This window comes from Vanessa tameamea, chromosome 21 (assembly GCF_037043105.1).
Source record: "Vanessa tameamea isolate UH-Manoa-2023 chromosome 21, ilVanTame1 primary haplotype, whole genome shotgun sequence".
Lineage (NCBI taxonomy): Eukaryota > Metazoa > Arthropoda > Insecta > Lepidoptera > Nymphalidae > Vanessa > Vanessa tameamea.
The window spans coordinates 9,479,541-9,499,502 of NC_087329.1; the positions used below are offsets into that span (position 1 = coordinate 9,479,541).

Sequence of the window (19,962 nt, forward strand, 5' to 3'; positions counted from 1 at the left end):
AGACGAAAAAAGTATTTTTTGTTTAATTAATTCCAAAATACAGATAAATTGATTATGTTTTAGTTTTTCAATAGTATTTATTCAAGATTTTCTCAATAACTAACGGGTTTTTATTCAATTTAAAAATTTGAATTGATTTACACAAATATCCACAAAATATTCAACTATTTATCATTCTTACTTCCTTTATTTAGATAGAATAATATATTATTAAGAATTGTTAATTTTTATTTTTACTATAAGGAAATACATGTAACCATTTTTGTGAATAATTGCTGCCAATTATTGATTTTAAATAAGCAATTGCTGTTTGACTCATCAATTACATTTAAATATCGTGTTTTATTAATTATTTATTGATACTGACTTGTAGGTTTAGCAAGCTTGTAGGCAGATCCCATAAACCTTGGTTTAAACTACGGGATTGGACCAATTAAAAGTTTTTAGAATTTTCAGTTGGAATTTTGTCAGTAGTAAGCCGAAGCTTGGAATCTGCTTATGATCCCATGCCTCATTGTGCGATTGCATGAACTCTCTCAACTTATAGTAAAATTGTTATACTTAGTATATACTCCTGCCTAAGCTCAACAAGCATCCAAAGTGCAAGCAATGTTCTGGCGACATCCTCTCTACCCAAAATGTTTTTTAAGAGATTTTTTGGAATGCCTCACCTGTAGTATCAGACATGACCATTCGTTTTCTAAGAACTATCTCAACTGCGTAGTTTTACCAGCGTTTACGATACAGCTCTGTCCTTGGGTTGGCCCAAAGTCAAATGTTATAAAGTTTATTAAAGTTTAGGTAAAAAACTTTAATAATTGTTAATTATTATACTATCAGGAAACACATGTAACCAGCTTAATGAGCAATTGTAAAAAGTTATATACTAACTAACCTAAAACAAGTTCCAATTCCAAATAAACAAACTCTTCCAGTCGGAGTAAGTTCAGAGCGTTCAAACAACCAATTCTTCCTATACAGTACGTATAAATAAAGTCCTAAAATCAGAATATAGGTACTTTATTCAAATAGGCTTTTACGAGCACGAGCACTTTTGAATCCGCATGTGAATCAAACATAGATCAAACGCAACGGATAAATTAAAACAATGAACGTTGACATATTTCATAATCATTCGGAGATGAGAGATCTCGATTACAAAAATAGATTAATATGATGATATATGAATTTGAGCGCATCTTTATTGAGCCAATTAACAACAACCATCAAATGCGCAATTTACTGAGAACCAGAAAGAGCCGAGATAGTCCAGTAGTTAGAAGATGAGATTGTTAATCGACAATACCGAATTCTAATACAAGCTAAAATTTTCAGAATCAGTTTTTTCATGTGGTGGATTTGGATTTATAATTAATTTCGAAAACATCCGAAACATGCATATTGCATAATTGTTCTGCTGCATATGTAATGCGGCAGAACAATATCTACCAACCAAAGTAGCGTGGTGGAATACACCTACACCTCTTCCTCGACTGTTATTTTAAAGTACTCGTATATGTCACGAGTACTTTAAAATAACTTAAAATATTTTAAAGCGATCTGATATCTCGTCGTTTGGATATTATAAAATCTTTATATTATACTATCATTATATATTTTTATATATATATGTATATTTTGAGTCATGACAAATAACATAGGCTACTTTTTCGAGTGTGTAAAATTGGTGGTGACGTTTTATGTGCTATAGGTAAATTATATTTATTTCGTGAAGGTAAAGCCGCAGTTTCAGCTAGTTTATATATAAATGTATTATTAAACTAATTCGCTTTTAATAAAAACGTTTCAAGGTCTATATGTACGCCATAAAATTGTTTCATTAAAATATATTAGTCATATCAAATGAGTCGTAGTGAACTTGACCATGGATAATCGATCGAGGTCATACGGATTGCGAAATACTTTACAGATTGAGTTGTCTTATCTTTTTTTATTTAAAATAGGTGGGGCCAATGTTGGTCAGTGGTCACCATTGTCCATAGACATTGGCACTCTAAAAAATTAACCATCCCTTAGTCAACAAGTCACCAACCAACGACTAATGTTGTGTCCAATGGTAATCTCAAATATAAGTTAATTAAGAGTAATCGATAAATTCGGCCTTTGATCTGATTTCGGACGACGCCGACGATCGCTAATTAAGACTGATGACAAATTAATCATTATCAATGATTTTTTTTTTTTGCAAAACTGTTTACTTTACATTCATTTCTTTTATGTTTTCGTCAGAGATATTATTTATGCGTATTAAAATACTTTCGCAAACTTTATTACAAAAACAAGCGTTGTATGTTCAACGTGTGTGTATACAAAAATAATAATATCGATTAAATTCACAGTATTCACTCTTGTCGGTTTTTCTCAGTCGAATCTGATACAGCATTTAGAAGCGGTTTTAGTTTAATCTTTTAAAATAACGATTCAAAAATGCTTCTCAGAACCAATTTGAATATATATTTTGATTAGATTGATTTTTTAATCCTAGTTAATACTAGTATTAAAATTGAAAAATCTTCACTTGTTGGCTTCTAAGCGGTTTCCGTCAGGGTAAAATCTATTTCAACAAAGGGATTTTTTGTCAAGGCTTAAGAGATAATGGCAAATGAATGATGACTTTATTTTTGATGTTATATCCCAATTTTAATCATTACTTTGTTTCTATGCAGGTGTGAGACTCTTACACTCAATGGATCCAGATACTGCGAATGGGGCTATAATGGGCTGGGAATTGATTACCAAGTTCTCGCCGGTCCGGCCTTCATGGCGGTGTTCACAGTCGTCGGTGTCATCCTCGGCGTGGCAGCTGATAGGTACGAAGTAACTATTACTGGAACGTCTAAATATAAAAGATTAATAGCCGGGACATATCTGGTCTAAAAAGTCCTCTCTTTTTGGAGAAGGTCTGGACTTTATCCTTAAGTGGGTTAATTGGTAGATATTTAATATAATACTGTAATAATTTTTTTTATCCTCAGATTTAACAGAAGTCGCATCTTAAGTGTATGCACGTTGATATTTGTAATAGCCATTCTTCTTATGGGAACCGTAAAAGAATACTGGCATTTAGTTCTCCTACGGATGGTAATGGCGGCTGGAGAATCTGGTTGTAATCCGCTAGCAACGGGACTTTTGACGGACTTGTTCCCTGAACATCAAAGGGCGCTGGTCTTATCTATATTCAACTGGGGTATATATGGCGGCTACGGTATCGCGTTTCCCGTTGGGAGGTACATCCCGGATCTTAATGCTTGGGGACTGGTGAGTTTTGATACTTGTTTGATAATATCTTGCGTTAACGTAATGTAGTTCTGTGGTGGATGAACGACGCCGTACGTGGTCACTACCATATTTAATATTTCTAACAAAAACCTTGTGTAACTAAGCGAACTAATAAGTTGTATCTCTTGTGAATGAAATAACACTGGCTCAGTCTTCAAATCAATATAATTTTAATCTTAGATATTTAAGCTCCTTTTATGAATCATTTAGGTTTACAAATTATATCAATAAATCGTTTTTATTATTACCTAATTATTTAAGGGGTGACTGGAGTATTATCGGGGCGTTAAAATGTTGAATGAAACACGATTCAGGAATGTGACATTATCAACCAGAATAATCTATCACCTGGATGTAATATACGCAATTATACAGTCAGTCAGTCGGTGCATCTTTTATAAACTTCCTATACGTTTTTATTGCTCGTTGGTGTAGTCGTAACACGAAGTAAACGATGCTTTCGTTCTTTCAGAGCTGGCGAGTCTGCTACTACGGAGCTGGTATCATCGGCCTTGTGATCGCTGCACTCACTTTCTTGACACTTCGCGAACCAGCTAGAACAACTATCGGAGAAGAAGGTACACAACAAACTTAACACTCTCATGACCACCAGCTTGTTGTAACACCACATTCTTAAAAACTTTGCTCTAAAATATGTATATTTTCAAATTTGTCTTATTGCATGTTAAATTTTCTATTCATTATTTTTATATCAAATTATTGAATAGTCCATCAAACATCAAATGATGATGTTGTCTTGAAAGATTTATGTCACGCTGGTCAATCTCAAGTGAGATCAGCTAACTCTGTAGGACATATTACAGTGTAAAGTGTGTGCGCAAACACAGGCGCTTTTACCGCTTATTTTGTCCTCGTTCTCATTATCCGATGGGACAGTAATCCGACCCTACGGGAAAGCATTTAAACGCAGAACCAACGGCTTTACATGTTTTCCGAGAAACGGGAGTGTACACATTTCTAACTTCCAGACTCGGGCTGTATTGAAAATTTTTCGACGGAAAAACTCAATAACTTTTTATATAGACTCGGTCTGGATTTTAACCCAGAACCTCGGGATCTGTTGCCTTATATTATACAGTACACAAGTGTGATAGACTTAATGGATTTATGTATTGCTTGGTATGTGAATTTCCTACGAAATATTATTCAGGAAAATCTTTTTTACTAACCCATTCGGCATTTATAAAGGCTTCAGATTTTGATGTTAGAGTTATCTACGAGATCTACGAGGCGGTTACCCAACACGCGTCAATTATTATGAGGGCTCACTATATAGGGCTGTTACCCTTACAAATTATATATTGGTGATTATTGATAACGACTAAAATATGTAACAAAGCTAACATCGATGCAACTGACGATTTTTTTTACGAATATATTTTTTTAAATATAACTTAATAAAAGTACTTTCGTAAAAATTAAAGATGTAATCAAAGTTCAACAGCTTTCCTCGTTCAGTAGAAGAGGAGAGTATAATGGAACTTTGCTATTTTTAGACGGACCCTCGTTATAACGGGAGGTACAAAACAGGGCACTTCTTAAACATCTTATGGACACTCGAAAATTCGAGCGTTTCAGAAATAAAGGGCTGTGGTGGATATTTCCTTTATTACGTATCATCATCATAGTATATAAGATTTTAAATTAACATGATTATTTTTATTACTAACAGTATTTAAAACGGGATATTTACAATGTTTTTTATTTTTATTTGTTGGAGCTCAATATTTCGACATTATCTACGAATGTCTTGTTCACGAGACCGACGAGACTTGTCTAAAAATAAAAACATGGTAAATAATTATCATAGTAAAGTAATCATCATAGTAGTTTGGCGATTATTTTTCCAAAATAACAATTCGGCTTATTATTTTATTTACGTGTAACGATAATGTTCTCGTGAAAATTGATTTTCAACATTCATGAGCCGATTGCGTTTTCTTGGATTAATAAACTATTCTATAATCTTTTTTAGGAGCTGGCAACGCCAAAGCCGGGGACTCCGCCCTGGAATCTGGGAAGAAAATGCCTCAAGTCACCATCTGGCATGTGATCGCGCAACCGAGAATCATTCTTCTTTGCTTGGCAGCCTCCATCAGACATTGCGGTAAGATACCAAATTAAAAAAAATGTAATACAGCTTCGCTCACAGGGGAGTAATGAGGTAAACCGTAAAGCTCAAAAATATTATACAGTAGGTATTTTGCAGACCTTCTATAAATATATGTAAATATATTAAGGAGAGCCGAGATGGCCCAGTGGTTAGAACGCGTGCATCTTAACCGATGATTTCGGGTTCAAACCCAGGCAGGCACCACCGAATTTTCATGTGCTTAATTTGTGTTTATAATTCATCTCGTGCTCGGCGGTGAAGGAAAACATCGTGAGGAAACCTGCATGTGTCTAATTTCAACGAAATTCTGCCACATGTGTATTCCACCAACCCGCATTGGAGCAGCGTGGTGGAATATGCTCCATACCTTCTCCTCAACGGGAAAGGAGGCCTTAGCCCAGCAGTGGGAAATTTACAGGCTGATTATGATTATGTATATTTTATAATTATTATTTTTTTATTTTGATGACACTTATTAGATAAAGAACTCATTTATACTCGTTGTTGAATACCTTAACATATACCAGTGATAAGATATTTATATATCGTCTCAGGCGGTATGACGTTTGCGTACAACGCGGACCTATACTACCGGGACTATTTCCCCGACGTCGACCTCGGCTGGTGGCTGTTCGCCGTCACCGTCGGCATCGGCTCCATCGGAGTCGTCGTCGGCGGCGTCGTCTCCGACAAGTGAGTCACACACACACGCACAAACACATAAGTTATATCTCCGACTTACCATAAGCGAACGCATTTTGGGCAGATAAGATATGTCAACTTGTTCAAACTAATAATTATTTTCCTTCCATAATAAGTACCATTTGTATCAAACAAGGCAGATACAGAATTAAATTATTAGTTAAATATACACATGTACTCATCAGAGAAATACTACCTCAATATACCAGGCCAGGCCAGCGGTGGTTCTGACGGTGAACGTCTGCTTAAACTACATATGACATTATCGTGATTTCGCAGATTCGTGTCAAAGATGGGTGTGAGGTCTCGAGTACTGGTCCTGGCTCTGTCTCAGCTGATTGCGACGCTGCCGGCGTTTGGTTCAGTCGTGTTCGGACCCTTATGGGCCATGATCACCCTCGCTATCTCATACTTCTTTGGTAAGTTTAACATTACAGAACACCCTGTATTATCGTTAAAATAATACCATAGTTATAGTTTTACTTGAAATGTTACGATTTACCGGTAAAAATATTTATTTTTATATAAGCTAAGAATTTAAATAAGTAAGTATATGAAAATGTAAATTATAAATACCTAGCTAATATGCAAATAAAAACACGTGACTACTGTTTTATGCATATATTTATATAAATAAATCTTCTGTACGTGTGCCTGTAACTGATCTTCTAAACATACCAATTCCGATTGTTTGTTTTTTGTGTGTATTTGAGAACTCTAGATGAATTAGATTTGACTCGTGAAAGGGTGCCTCTGTTGGGAAGTAAATAAAAGTTGTATTCCACCCGGACGAAGTCGGAGCGTGCACATTTAAATAAAAAAAACACTATTAAAATTTAAATAATTGCCTAAAATTTTATAACTAAAATATTCATTTCAGCTGAAATGTGGTTCGGAATCGTCTTCGCTATTCTAGTGGAAATAGTGCCTCTGTCGGTACGTTCAACGACAGTCGGCGTTTTCCTCTTCGTTATGAACAACGTTGGAGGAAACCTGCCGATCCTGGTCGACCCGGTCTCGAAGGCGATCGGCTACAGAGAAGCCATTATGATCTTCTACGCAGGCTTCTACGGCATTAGTAAGTTTTGCACGACAAACTATTATTAATTAATATATTTAATCAAGAACTGTGTTTGTTTATATATTTTTAAAACGGTTTTGTATGCTTACAGTAATCCATTTTTATATTTAATCTAAATGTACTCTCACTTATTAGAGAACACATGAAAAAAAAACAATAAATATTAATATAACAATCGCACCTTAACTTATGGAAAAAATACAGTGTCTATAACAACAACTATATATTAATTATAATTCAACACTATCCTAGTTAACCAAATACATATGTATTTATCCAGTTTAATTTATTTCCAAAGTTCTGATAGATCACCCAAAACGCCATTTTTTCACGAAATCCTAATGAAAACCATAGAGTATTCAAGATTTTGTCCAATTCAATGTCAAAGGTTTTTTTTTGTCTTTACTTTTACTGTAATTGAAATATGCCGCATATTCTGTTTAGTTTTTAAGTATCTGAAATTAATGAAAATGTAAACTATGTTATTAGACACACCTTTATAAAAATCCTAATCAATTATATTAATTTTAGGCAGCATCATGTTCTTCCTCACGATGTTCTTGATGGACGGTCCCGTGGAGAAGTCTGAGGCCACGGACGACAAGCCGAGCGGACTCGACAACAGAGCCTTCTCGCACGACGAGCTCAGGAACGGAAGAACGAACGAAAACATCAGACTATAAGACGTTGATTCCAGTGAAAGACAAATTCGTTACAAATACCTGCCCGTTTGGCGTCGATGGGATAGAGTCCGATTACGAGATCGACCTTTGTTTTTATGATGGATGTTCTGGTGATGTTTATGAAAACTTCAACGATTTTTGCAACAGGAAACGCGTTGTTTATGTTATACAGTTTCCCTGGTATAAATGAGTACAGGCTCGTCTGGGTGGTACCCTTACTCATCAGTTCTCCTAACACCAAAAATCTATACATTGTTTCCATATATTTCGCTTTCAAGATGAGGTGAGCCAGTGCAATTACAAGCACATTGGACATCTTCGCTTTCCTGGTTGAAGCCGCCAATCTAAGCGACGCCGACCAAAGTCTAAGTTATTTATATATTTTGCCCTTTTCAAATTTTAAGTCTCGCTGCGTACTTGGTACACTGGGTTATTAACATACACTGGTTAACTGGTCTAAAAGAATGGCCTGTGAAGTAGTGTTATTGTTTTCTGCTATTATTACTCAATGAATTGATTCAATTTCAATGGAATGACTTAAAAAACAAAAAAAAAAAACAAATATATGTCTATGGCAAACATCTGAATTTATAAATGCTTTTATATTTGATTTTTAAATATGATCTTATTTGATTAAAACTGTAAATAAAAAAAAAATCATATTCATTAAATGTAAAAAATAAAGTGCAAATAATTGATACTGCCTTAAAGTAAATTCTATTATTTATTCTACTACAAGGCCACTCTGTTCTGCAAGACGTCTATGAAAATCAAATGATAATTAAAAAAATGTATATTGCTCAATTCACTTTCAAAGTTCAAACGGAAAATATCAATACGAATTAAATAGACGACTATGCTAATTACTCTATTCTTTCATACAACTTTCTTTAATCAAAAAATATCTAGCTATCTAGCTTGCATGGCTACAAAACCCTACAATATATATAGCACTCGAAAAAAAATAGTTCAGTTTTTTCAGCAATCAATGTCAAAGGTAAAAAAATATCTGCCATAAAAAAATATGTCTTAGATAACATTCATATGTTAGCTAACTTGTTAGACATTTGAATCAAACAACTCTGAATAATATAAGGAAATCTAAATAAACTACGAATTTCAAATATATTTATTTTAACTTCGTTACATTTAAAATTAAATAAGTGTTCCATTTATAAAATGACTTTCTCCAAAGTGCGAGCGAGAAGAGAAATACATATTGACATATGAAGATATGGGACAAAATATTGAAAAAGTTCAGTTTTAAAAGTATTCATAACTATGTATGTCCGTTCCTCTGTAGGTTAAGAATTAAATGTACAAGTAAGGTTGTTTTAATTTAAACTTAGTTGCTATGTTTTTAGTTATTTTATATTTATTTTAATCATACTAGAAGTTCTTACGAACTTAAGACATCAATGTGAATCTGAATTAAAATAAACAAATACACATTTGTGTATAACAATTAAAAAGCAGTTAATTGTGATAATGAACATGTACATTTTAAATAAACTGAATGTAAATACATTATTGTTAATATTAATGATTGCTTTTATTTTAAATATTTCAGGGTTTACAATATGATTCCTTGACCTATACCAATAAACTTTAACCTTTAAAAAAATTAAGTGTCACTTTTTCGCACACCAATACTAAGATGTGATTTGTTATTCCCTACTGCTACAAATTCAACAATATTTTGTTTTCTTTTCGGTCGCCAGCGTTTTTCGTTTTTTAATAATATAAAGTCACCACTCACTACAACTGCATTTAGTTTATCTGTAAAAATACAAAAAGTTTTTTTTATTGGCATAGATATTGCTTTTTAAATTAAAATAAATAGTTTAAAATAAACTTGAAATTGTTTACCTTAGTAGTTAAAAGAAAAACCAAATATTTCAAAACAAAGTTTATTGGGTTGTTTTTTGTCTATTTTTGTAATTGTTTACAATTTTCATATTCGATAAAAAAATAGCCACGAGGCAGTTGCTTTCTTCTGAATATGAACTATTCTCCATGAATTAATTGTGTGTATTTTATTATGAAGCTTTAGCTCACAAACATTTCTTTTCCTTTTTTTTATTTATTCAAAAAAGCACTTTTTACACTTTCTGAGATCCTTTATTAAAAACGTAAATATTGCCACACAAAAAATTTTTATTTTTCTCAACATTCACCATGTTAGAGGATATGTATTGAAAGCCAACATTTAATATTTCAATTGCTACAAATTTGTGCCTCAATAGCCTTTAGCTTCTAGGTAAGTCATCCTAAAGGCACTTACACAATACTAGAGTTTTCAAACTTCCTTAAATAAATATTTATTGGGAACACACCCACAGACACACTCACAAAAATCTTTTCAGAGTTTGGAAACAAAATTTACAATTTAATATAAGCTTGACATAGAGTAAGTCTTTTGCTAAATTTTTAAGCCTTAGACTGTAGTGGGACAAAGTTATCAGGATTTGAAATTATTGGAATTTTAAAAACACTCCTATAATATCTGGTTTTTGATTAGTTTAGTTTAAAAGACGATGTGTCGATTTTAAGCTACATCACATGAAAAACAATCTTTTAGTTTAGTACCTTTTTCGTTAGGTTCCTGAACATCAAGGTCAATTTGTCTCCTTCTACTTGCACTTTTAATTCTCTTAGAAATCTTATTGTGGATTTCTGTTACAATATCTTTATCCGTTACTACTTCACATGATAAAAAACTTTTCGAGTCTCTAAACAATTTAACACCCCCTTTGGTTTCACTTTCCCTGAAAAAACATTCAATAGTTTTGTTATTAAATAGAATAAACAGGATTAACTATTTTCTGAATTGGATTTTATAAATTCTTAATTCAAATTGGCCAATAATAAATATTGGATGGACACTACCACCAACACCTTTGTGTAGTGTTGTTTTTTTTAATGTAACATAAAGTTTCCTATTCAACACAAATTAATATGCACTTTTTATGATAAAAGGAAATTTATTATTCTTGCTTAAAATTTGGTTCCAAAATATCAAATAAAAAAATAAACAATAAATTTTATGTAAGTACACAAAATCATAAAAATATACAATTATTATATTTATAATTTGCATGCACTATTAAAATATTAACTTACTTTACAGACTTTCGTTTAATGTCAACAAATTCTATACTTCTATTGATCACTGCTGATACCTTAGCGCCAATACGTCTTTGCATTTCTTCTGAGACCTTTATATCATTGTAATGCGTAGCGACATCTAAATATCTTTCGGAACGTGGTTTTTCTAAAAATTCGATAGTTAATGAAGTAAGCTTGAAATTTTAATCCATGACATCCAAATTCAATCATATATTAGGTAGGTACTCAAAGTTAGCAAACCTTTCTCTTCGTTTAGGGTTTTATCCTTGATTTCAAATGTTGTGTCCACTACATCTCTAAAACGAGACAGATCTTCTTCGTCCGATGAATCTGACATTTTACTAAGTACTAGTAAAAACAATTAAATTATACTTCTATTTAATTTAGTAATCTTAAAAATATATGTTTACTATTTTAATAAAGTCCTCTCCATCCATGCTGATATGACATTTATTTTTCTGTTGTAAAATCTGATAAAATAATCAACAAGCAAATTCTTAGTACATAAACTTACACATTACTAACATGTGGTCTTGTTAGTTTTATACAAAAATTGAAATCAATAAAAGGTATATAAGGTTTGATGAAGTGTTACATGAAAAACTATTTTTGTATTATATTTATTTTAGAAAATATTATTAATATTCTCGAATCTGAACGGTTAACTTATGTCAGTGTCAGACAGGACACTCAATTATTACAGCTGTTGGTTGTCAAAAGTCAAACCATATTACAGATAAATTGAAATAATTAAGGGATAGAAACTAACCTGTATTTTAATAAATATTTAATAAAATTGTGCATTTACTGTGAAAATTCTCAAATAAGTCACAATCATTATGACCGAATATAAAAAACCGCCTGTTAACGAAGATTTAGTTAAATTCACACAACAAAATGACTATGATTCTCTCGCAAAATACTTGATAGGCAATGTTTACCGATATCGTGAAAATATAATTATACCCAGAATTTTGGGTCCTGTTATAATCAAAACAAACGAAGAGAAAATGATTGAATCTACAATTGAAAGTTGTCCTTTTAAATCATTGACTAGTTGTATCATAGGTAAGTTATAAATTCTATTTCATTTATTAAAACTAACTATTTCATATTTATGATCAGTGCTAGTGGTAGTAAGATTACCTTCTGTGCCTAGAGATCAAAAGGATTTTAACTTACTTATTAAAAAAGAAAGAATTATGTGTACAAATACATATGAACTGGCAGTTAATCATCTCTGTTTACATAATTTAAGACTGAAAATATTTAATTCCTAGTTACTTTTAATGGATGTGGCACTAGCAACGGTATTTAGGATGCTCCTTGCTTTTGGCAACATATGGCTCGCCATTCTAAATTGAGAAGCAAAAACTAAAGAGTTTTTATCAATCTGATTTTCATAAACAAATACTCAATAAATTTAGAATTATCGTATTTTATTTTGTAAATAACACATCTACGATTTATGACTACTCAAAACTACACATTTTTGATTTTAGAATCATTCATCCTAATCAGAGTTTTATAAAATCAATAATATAATATTTTATGCCTTTAGGATATGGTCTTGGAGCAGCTGTCGGTTTATTCACATCATCATTAATGCCAAATATGACAGACCCCATGGCACAACAGAATCAAACTGCAAGAGAAATATTACGAGAAATGAAAAATTCCATGATAAGTTATGCAAAGAACTTTGCTATACTCGGAGCTGTGTTTTCTGGTATTGAGTGTTGTATAGAAAGTGCAAGGGGAAAGTCTGATTGGAAAAATGGCACATATGCCGGTGGGGTTACAGGGGGACTTATAGGATTACGAGGTACCTACATATTATAAAATATTTTTTTTTTTTACACTGAAATAAAAATCTTAAAATCATCCAGTATATTTTAATTTTAGGTGGTTTGAAAGCTGGTATATTCGGTGCTGCTGGATTTGCTGCATTTTCAACTGTTATTGACTATTATATGCATCAACGTGGTTAGAGATGAGTTATAAATTTATTGTTTTGTAAATGTTAATTAGCTATTAAATTATTAATAAAAAATAGAAGTTACTTAATATGTGTTTTGTTTATCTCAATATTATCCATTATCTTTACAAAATTTATTTAAAACGTGTGTTTTTAAAGCATCATGATATGTTATTATATTTAATTTTTATGTGGATTTTTTTTATGTAGAATTAACTTTTTAAACAAACATTATTAATTAGGACGAGGGAGACAAATATACCCCCGGGTAAATACTAATAAATAATAACTATCAATAATATAATAGTGTACATTAATAATGTAAATAATAGCTATTGTAGGTCGCTAGGTATTTGCATCCTTCATCTGTTGCTATACGCCATGAACATAGATAATACATATATACGCCATGAATACGGATAGTTTCAAGTTTGAAGATTGCAAGATTTGCTGGTAACAAATTACGATATAGTGTTGTGCTGCCAATGTAAAAAATGTAATAACCAAAAAAATCTTATAGGGCTTCAATTTTTAACAAAATAAGATATCATATATATAAACTATATCTATGTAAAGCTAAAAAAACAAAAAATAATGATTTTTAAAACTATTAAAAGTAATAATGAATCGTTATTCATTAATAATTAATATATTCTTCTCTTATATAATTATTGAAATGGTATTAAGGTAGGTTGTAGGTAGGTAACAGATATAAAACCTTAGCAAAATTACATATTTATTATTTGTAAGTATAATCATTAGAAAACCTATATATTTGCATTTTGCCCTAACCTCTTAATAGCAGTAAATACACTGGGAAGCTTAACCGTCATATTGCAAGTAATAAAACAAAAATTTATGTATTAGGATATTTTCATAAAAATAAACATACAAAAGCTTTAAATTAAAATATATTATTTATTTAGCCTACAAGATTTATAGAATGCTTAATTGCCTTAACAAAAAATAATTAAGCGTAGCAAGTAGCAACACCGTTCATGAAAAACAAAAAAAATAACGACCGAAAACGGAAAAACGAAAACTACAGCGTGCCCGATTGATTTTTATCTATATTTACGTAAAAATGTATTGAAGTGTACGGTTTTTATACATAAAATAAATACAATTTGTATTTAAGATATATTGCACAAGTTACTTTTGTAGTGCGTCGTTTTATATTATCAAAATGAAAGATCCCTTTGTGACCGACTCCGGTATCGATTCGCCAACAAGAGATAGTCTTAAAAATATTGAAGGATGTTATAATAAAAATATATTTAAAGGGAAATCTTTTGCTAATTCACGTCGTGCCTTGCAATCAGGGGCTGAAAAGATATCGAGGACGTTCAAGAGCGTTAGAAATACTTTCGGCAATTTATCGCAGGTATTTTTTTTTCATAGATTCTTAAAAACTAGAATATACAATTAAACACTTAAATGTTTTCATTGTTTTTCTATATCATATTGTCATCTTTCCTTTTACAACGTGGATAAGTTTACTATATTATAGTAGTTCGCTTGCCATAGCATCGTATTAAAGAACGAAAATTTGAATATTCGTTATATCGTATTATTTATTTATTTAAATAAATAATGAACATACAAATATGGTGGTGCCGTCGTTACTTCTGATTTTCCATAACACAAGTGCTTTAGCTACTTACATTGGGGTCAGAGTAATGTATGTGATGTTGTCCAATATATATTTATTTATAAATAATATAAAATTTGATAAATAAAAGGTATGTATAAAATAAAAGTAAGTAATGTATTAATTTAGTAGAGTGGATTGAAAAGTATTTTTATTACAGCATTTTAGACTTGGTGGTAGACGTAGACATCGGCTGACAGAGGCTGGCTCTCCCTGTCGGATACCTACAACTCCTGTTACAAAGAAAAAACAGGTATGCTTATTTAATTTTAAGGCCATAATATATTATTTGCCATTTTAAAACCATCAACTTTATTATGAAAACTTACATACTTTCTTTTTTTGATATGTTATTTTAGTTTGTCTTTAGAAGTGCTGTATGTTCCATTGTTGTATTTTATTTATAATTTGATCGATGTTATTTTAATGTGCATGGTTTAATTGCCAGGCAGCATCTCAATCTCATTTTTTAGGTATAAATCCTACATTTATAATTCTTATGTTATAAGTTTGTTTGAAAATTCAATTTCAAATACTGATACTCAACTTTTCTGTGACACAACACCATTACATCATTTATCATTAATTTTTTTTCATGCAATATATTTAAGCACTTAACTTTACAGGCTAATGTATTGTCAGAAACCAAGTATCGTCTAACATTTCAAATACAGATGTAATTCTTACAATTCTCTTTATATTATTGACATTAATTTAGATAAACTTAATTTGCACTTCACAGATCATGGGCAGGAGTCCTACCAAGCTGTATAGTCCATTTGGCATCGAAACACCTCATAGTCGTGATTTTAGGATGTCACCATACATGCCGGATACACCAGATCATGGGTAATTATTTGCTTCATTCTTTGTAGTTAAGACAATTATGCAAGTGGCAAATCAAATCGAAAGATATCCCTCTGCACTGGAGATATTAAAGTGTAAAAGTGTCAGCACATATACTGATGTACTTGTTGGAAGCTCAGTTCAAGGCAAATTTATAATTGCTACTGAAATTTACTGAACAGAAAACCCAAACACTCTAGGAGGCCGAAGTTAGCCACTAGACTAGAAGTACGAAGTTACACTTGATACTCATACTTAAATATAATAACAACATTCAGATAAACTGTACTACAATTGACTTACATACATTTTTTTCAATAATTTCAGAATATCACCAAAGAGGCGTAAAGGAGTTACCCATTCCTGGCACATTTTAGCCAAGAAGCGTCCAAGGGCACTCTTCCAATAACAAATAACATTAATATATTAAACAATATTATGCACAAATAACCCACCGCTTAGTGTAAGTTTATAATAAGCTTTGAATACAATAGTATAATTTTGTATGATTGGTGCTATGGAGTTAACGGAATGCTTTCTAAAGATTGTAGATGCTTCCAACCTTATGAGGCTCTGAAAAAGACAGACTGATAATTTCTATTTAACATCATCTAAATGTTCATAATAATATCTATTTCGATAAAGCGAACCACAATTTTAGTTTTATAGAGCAAGTTAAGTTGTTCAATACTAGTATAGATAGTAATTTATTCCATGATATCACTTGTAATTTATAATTTAACCTAATATAAGTTTTGTCACACAAGTATTGTTTGGGTGTAGCCTCACCAACAATCAAAGCCTTACCATGGTAGTGGGAGTCTTTGATTCTAACATATTAGTGCCATGGTAAGAGTCTGACCCTGCATCATACACAACAAAATCATATCTATAAATCAAGTATCTAGAGTTAAACTCTTGGAACCATTACTGTAGCTGTTCTTTGGCCGCAAGAACACTAAAAACAGTTTTACATTTGAATTTTTTTTTTGGCATTTCTTTGCTACATTTTCTCTACCGCAGGGAGCAGTAGACAGTATTTTCGGGGCAAGTTGTGCTTAAAATGGGGCTGTCTTGTTTATATTGGATTATAAGGTTCTATTGTCATTGCAATTCAATATTATCTACGAATATTTTTAATGTATTATTTAACTATAACAGGTTCGCTATCGGTATTTGAAACAATTGAATATGTGAAGCCAATATTCAATTTTTTTTTAAATCAAATGGAATGATTGATGTGTGATTTACGGAAAATAGAGAGAGAAAGATAGAGTAAGCATCTGGAGTGTTCAAATTGAGAGAGAGATTGAGAATGTTGATTTTGAATTTAGTCTTTAATTACTTATATTAATTTTAATTCGAGTATTATTTTATTTTTCAAGATTTTTGTAAACTTACAAGTCTTAGTAAATTCATAAACTTGTATTATTTCTATTGATCTGATGGTGAATCTTTTAATTTGAAAAAGGAATGATATCTTTTATATTATTGTGTATAAATGTATTTGAGACTACAAGTATTTTATAAGTATTATAAAACTCATATCCAGTATTAAATGCGCCAAAATTGTATTGCGTGTTCTATTTCTATTGTATACAAATATAGTATACTTTAATTACGCTTTCTGTGACAATATCTATATATGCTCAGACCTTAGACCTAAGATTTAAATCAATCAATTTATATTGATTTGCAAAAATATTTATTGTATAACATTTTTTTTTATATACATATCCGAATGATTTTCAAACTGTTCTACAATTAGTTAAAAAATTTAATACTTGTGTTGTGCCAGATTTGTAATTAAAAAATATGTGTTTCAATAAAACCTTTAAGACTTCCGAATTGTACTGTGTTGTGTGGAATTGTGTGTGAAATGAAATATCTTTTAAATAATATACATAACTTGTATAGATTTAACGACATTATACAATTGGTTATCCCTTCTGAATATCAATAATTTCTATAAGAGTTTCTGTGTGATCGAACATTTCTGCACAATATGGTCCAATTCAACTTACCTTCCTTATATTTCATGATGTTCCTGAATTTTAGTATTTTAATTAATAATAGATATTATAAGATTTCTTTCTTATACTTCTAGTTTATTATTCAAGTGTACTTGGATTGATAATTTTTTAATTTTTATGTCGTAAAATATAAGACTGAACGTCTCTACCGTTAGGTATATTTATTTTTTATTTAAGAATTAACTTTCATATCATTTTGGAATGTTTAATTTGATGGATGAAAAATTATTTATTCATTTTCATAGTCGAACATTATATTTTGACTTTTCGAAAAACATTTTTCACTGGGAATGTAATCTTACTAACATTAGGTATCACAATTTAATGTAGTTAAAAATTGCTGTAACTGTAATTCTAACTTATTTGATTAAGATAATTAACATAGTGAAACTGCTTAACAAATTAAATAATTCACTCCACAATATTTCCGATCTTTCGAGAAGTCAATACGATAGAAATTTTCACATGCAAATTCATGCCTGTGACCTATTACTTAAACATTTCTTGTTTTGCTTACAACAGAGTCCATTATTTGTGTTTAAATATTCAAAGTTTTATTTAGTAAAAGTTTCCGTCCTAATCGTACAAAATACATGATCACTCTACAAATAATTGATTTCATCCATCGATTTAAACTCGCGATATAGTAGCGAAGATTTATTTAACGTATATTCTGGCTCTGCTTATTGTAACACGTATAACTGCTATTTATATTGAATAAACTTTTTTACAATTTACAGTTTTTTTATTCATCGTAATTTTTTTTAATTTTCAGTCAATACACTATGCCTTATTCCAATGTAATGATTAATAAGTAAATCAGTACAGTTCCACATCAACTCAATCAATTGTATGAATAATTTTTATAGATATCTAAATCTAATAAATGATAAGTACTCTTCCAGCGCCTCTTACCCCTGAAAGGATAGAAAAAACGGCGACAAGGTCGAGGGTTAGAGTGAATTATTTTTTTTTCATGCTTACATTTGGCTGAACACACATGTACTCTATTCCAACCATAACAGGAAAAAAGGCAAATAAACAACATTTGACAGCAACAACGGTCGAGAGCTTGATTAATCTATGATATTCACTATGGTTTTGCGAAAGAATGGCGTTTTAAACGGCGACGAAACTGTTATCGGAATTTTGGAAGTAGTATTTTGGAAATTAAAGTAGAACTAAGTAGTTAATTGTAACAGTGTTATATTATAAATAAATATATATTAATCATAAACTCTTAGTAGTATCTCTGTGTTATTAGCAAATTCCATGAAAATACGTAAACCTAAGATTTGTTTATCTTTTTTCCTATTTCCATTGGAATAGGCTATACTTTATGATATCTTTTAAATTAAATATGTAGTGATTATTTAAAAATATTATACTATATTTCACCTTGTGATCAGAACTTATGGAACTTGGTCTTTAATGACGATTTACTTGGACAAGGTTCCATCATATTCTTATAAAGTCCGAACGCTGAGAGACACAGAACACTAACACTCTTTCTATATAGTCTATCGGTTGTTCTTGTGAATGTGATTCACTAAAACATTACAGTTAATGTCTAATTTATTTAAAATTATATTTAGTGCAAGATTGTTGTAAGCTGCAATTTGTTATAATTTTTATTCATGTTATTCGCATGTTTTTTTATCGATTTTCTCATCGATTTAAAGTTACATAAACTCATTTTCATAGACAAAATATAAACCAGCACTCTATGGTTACTGGGCAATAAATAGACCACTCATGTAGGTTGGGAAAAAATATTCTATAAATAATACAAAACATTTGTAGGAAATTATTTTCTTTATATGTGTTGGTTATTTTGTCAGACTGTACAATGGTATATATTAAACAACTAACGTTTTTTTTTATTTAAATGTTAAACAAAATGTCGTGTACTACAAAAGCATTAAAACAGAAAAGAAATGCGACCCTGTACACTGTAATTTTTTATATACAGATTATATCAGCGATTGACGTTTAGCGGCGTTACAGATACAGATACACTTATACCAAACACTTGTTCTACGACGGTACACATTTTTAATAAGGATGGACAATTCATTGTCCGACCAGTATCATCAAAATGATTTATCTAAACAATAATATTAATTAATCACATTTAAAATTTTTCTTTTATAGAAACAAGTTTTCGAAGTTTCGTCGTTTTGTAAAAGTGCTGAATTAAATGTTGTAGGAAAATTAATTACAAAATGTTAACAGTTTTCAGCCTATACTTCGCCAAGTCGCCGATCGCTGATATACGTAAAACAAGGGAGTGTCGTTACACTTACGTACAGCATACGTAACACTTTTATATCAAAGTAATTTGAACTCTAAATTTGATTATAATTAGAGTTGCAAGGAATAATAATTGTATTCGAAGAATATTCTGTGATATCTGAATAACCTG

At 30.9% G+C, this 19,962-nt stretch overlaps 4 protein-coding genes and 1 long non-coding RNA gene across 5 annotated transcripts in view; 3 read left to right on the forward strand and 2 right to left on the reverse strand.

Moving 5' to 3' along the window:
- Positions 1-9,443, forward strand: part of LOC113395510 (D-xylose transporter) — a 56,506-nt gene extending 47,063 nt beyond the window's left edge. Inside the window, exons 4-11 of the mRNA XM_064218373.1 lie at positions 2,688-2,831; positions 2,997-3,279; positions 3,773-3,878; positions 5,297-5,428; positions 5,989-6,127; positions 6,416-6,555; positions 7,017-7,214; positions 7,749-9,443. Coding sequence (XP_064074443.1) covers positions 2,688-2,831; positions 2,997-3,279; positions 3,773-3,878; positions 5,297-5,428; positions 5,989-6,127; positions 6,416-6,555; positions 7,017-7,214; positions 7,749-7,900 — 1,294 coding nt within the window. The 3' untranslated portion in view covers positions 7,901-9,443. The remainder of the gene's footprint in view (positions 1-2,687; positions 2,832-2,996; positions 3,280-3,772; positions 3,879-5,296; positions 5,429-5,988; positions 6,128-6,415; positions 6,556-7,016; positions 7,215-7,748) is intronic.
- Positions 1-19,962, reverse strand: part of LOC135193918 (uncharacterized) — a 569,995-nt gene that overhangs the window by 19,304 nt on the left and 530,729 nt on the right. The window lies entirely within an intron of this gene.
- Positions 9,012-19,962, reverse strand: part of LOC113395575 (uncharacterized) — a 333,619-nt gene continuing 322,668 nt past the window's right edge. Inside the window, exons 2-5 of the mRNA XM_064218381.1 lie at positions 11,270-11,377; positions 11,024-11,174; positions 10,490-10,668; positions 9,012-9,679 (exon numbers count right to left, since the gene is read on the reverse strand). Coding sequence (XP_064074451.1) covers positions 9,525-9,679; positions 10,490-10,668; positions 11,024-11,174; positions 11,270-11,366 — 582 coding nt within the window. The 5' untranslated portion in view covers positions 11,367-11,377 and the 3' untranslated portion in view covers positions 9,012-9,524. The remainder of the gene's footprint in view (positions 9,680-10,489; positions 10,669-11,023; positions 11,175-11,269; positions 11,378-19,962) is intronic.
- LOC113395598 (mitochondrial import inner membrane translocase subunit Tim22) lies at positions 11,784-13,089 on the forward strand. Its single transcript, XM_026633222.2, has 3 exons — positions 11,784-12,097; positions 12,591-12,854; positions 12,935-13,089. The coding sequence occupies exons 1-3, from the start codon at positions 11,869-11,871 to the stop codon at positions 13,018-13,020; spliced, it is 579 nt and encodes a 192-aa protein (XP_026489007.1). The 5' UTR covers positions 11,784-11,868; the 3' UTR covers positions 13,021-13,089.
- On the forward strand, positions 14,004-16,301 carry LOC113395675 (uncharacterized). The gene is made up of 4 exons (XM_026633333.2): positions 14,004-14,391; positions 14,819-14,911; positions 15,401-15,507; positions 15,832-16,301. The coding sequence occupies exons 1-4, from the start codon at positions 14,194-14,196 to the stop codon at positions 15,911-15,913; spliced, it is 480 nt and encodes a 159-aa protein (XP_026489118.1). The 5' UTR covers positions 14,004-14,193; the 3' UTR covers positions 15,914-16,301.

Bases quoted from the DNA above. Each gene is read 5' to 3' on its own strand.
- LOC113395598 (XM_026633222.2), top strand. From the start codon at position 11,869: ATGACCGAATATAAAAAACCGCCTGTTAACGAAGATTTAGTTAAATTC. The intron at 12,098-12,590 runs GTAAGTTATAAA...TTATGCCTTTAG, and splicing joins ATTGACTAGTTGTATCATAG to GATATGGTCTTGGAGCAGCT. The intron at 12,855-12,934 runs GTACCTACATAT...TTTTAATTTTAG, and splicing joins GGGACTTATAGGATTACGAG to GTGGTTTGAAAGCTGGTATA.
- LOC113395675 (XM_026633333.2), top strand. From the start codon at position 14,194: ATGAAAGATCCCTTTGTGACCGACTCCGGTATCGATTCGCCAACAAGA. The intron at 14,392-14,818 runs GTATTTTTTTTT...TTTTTATTACAG, and splicing joins CTTTCGGCAATTTATCGCAG to CATTTTAGACTTGGTGGTAG. The intron at 15,508-15,831 runs GTAATTATTTGC...CAATAATTTCAG, and splicing joins CCGGATACACCAGATCATGG to AATATCACCAAAGAGGCGTA.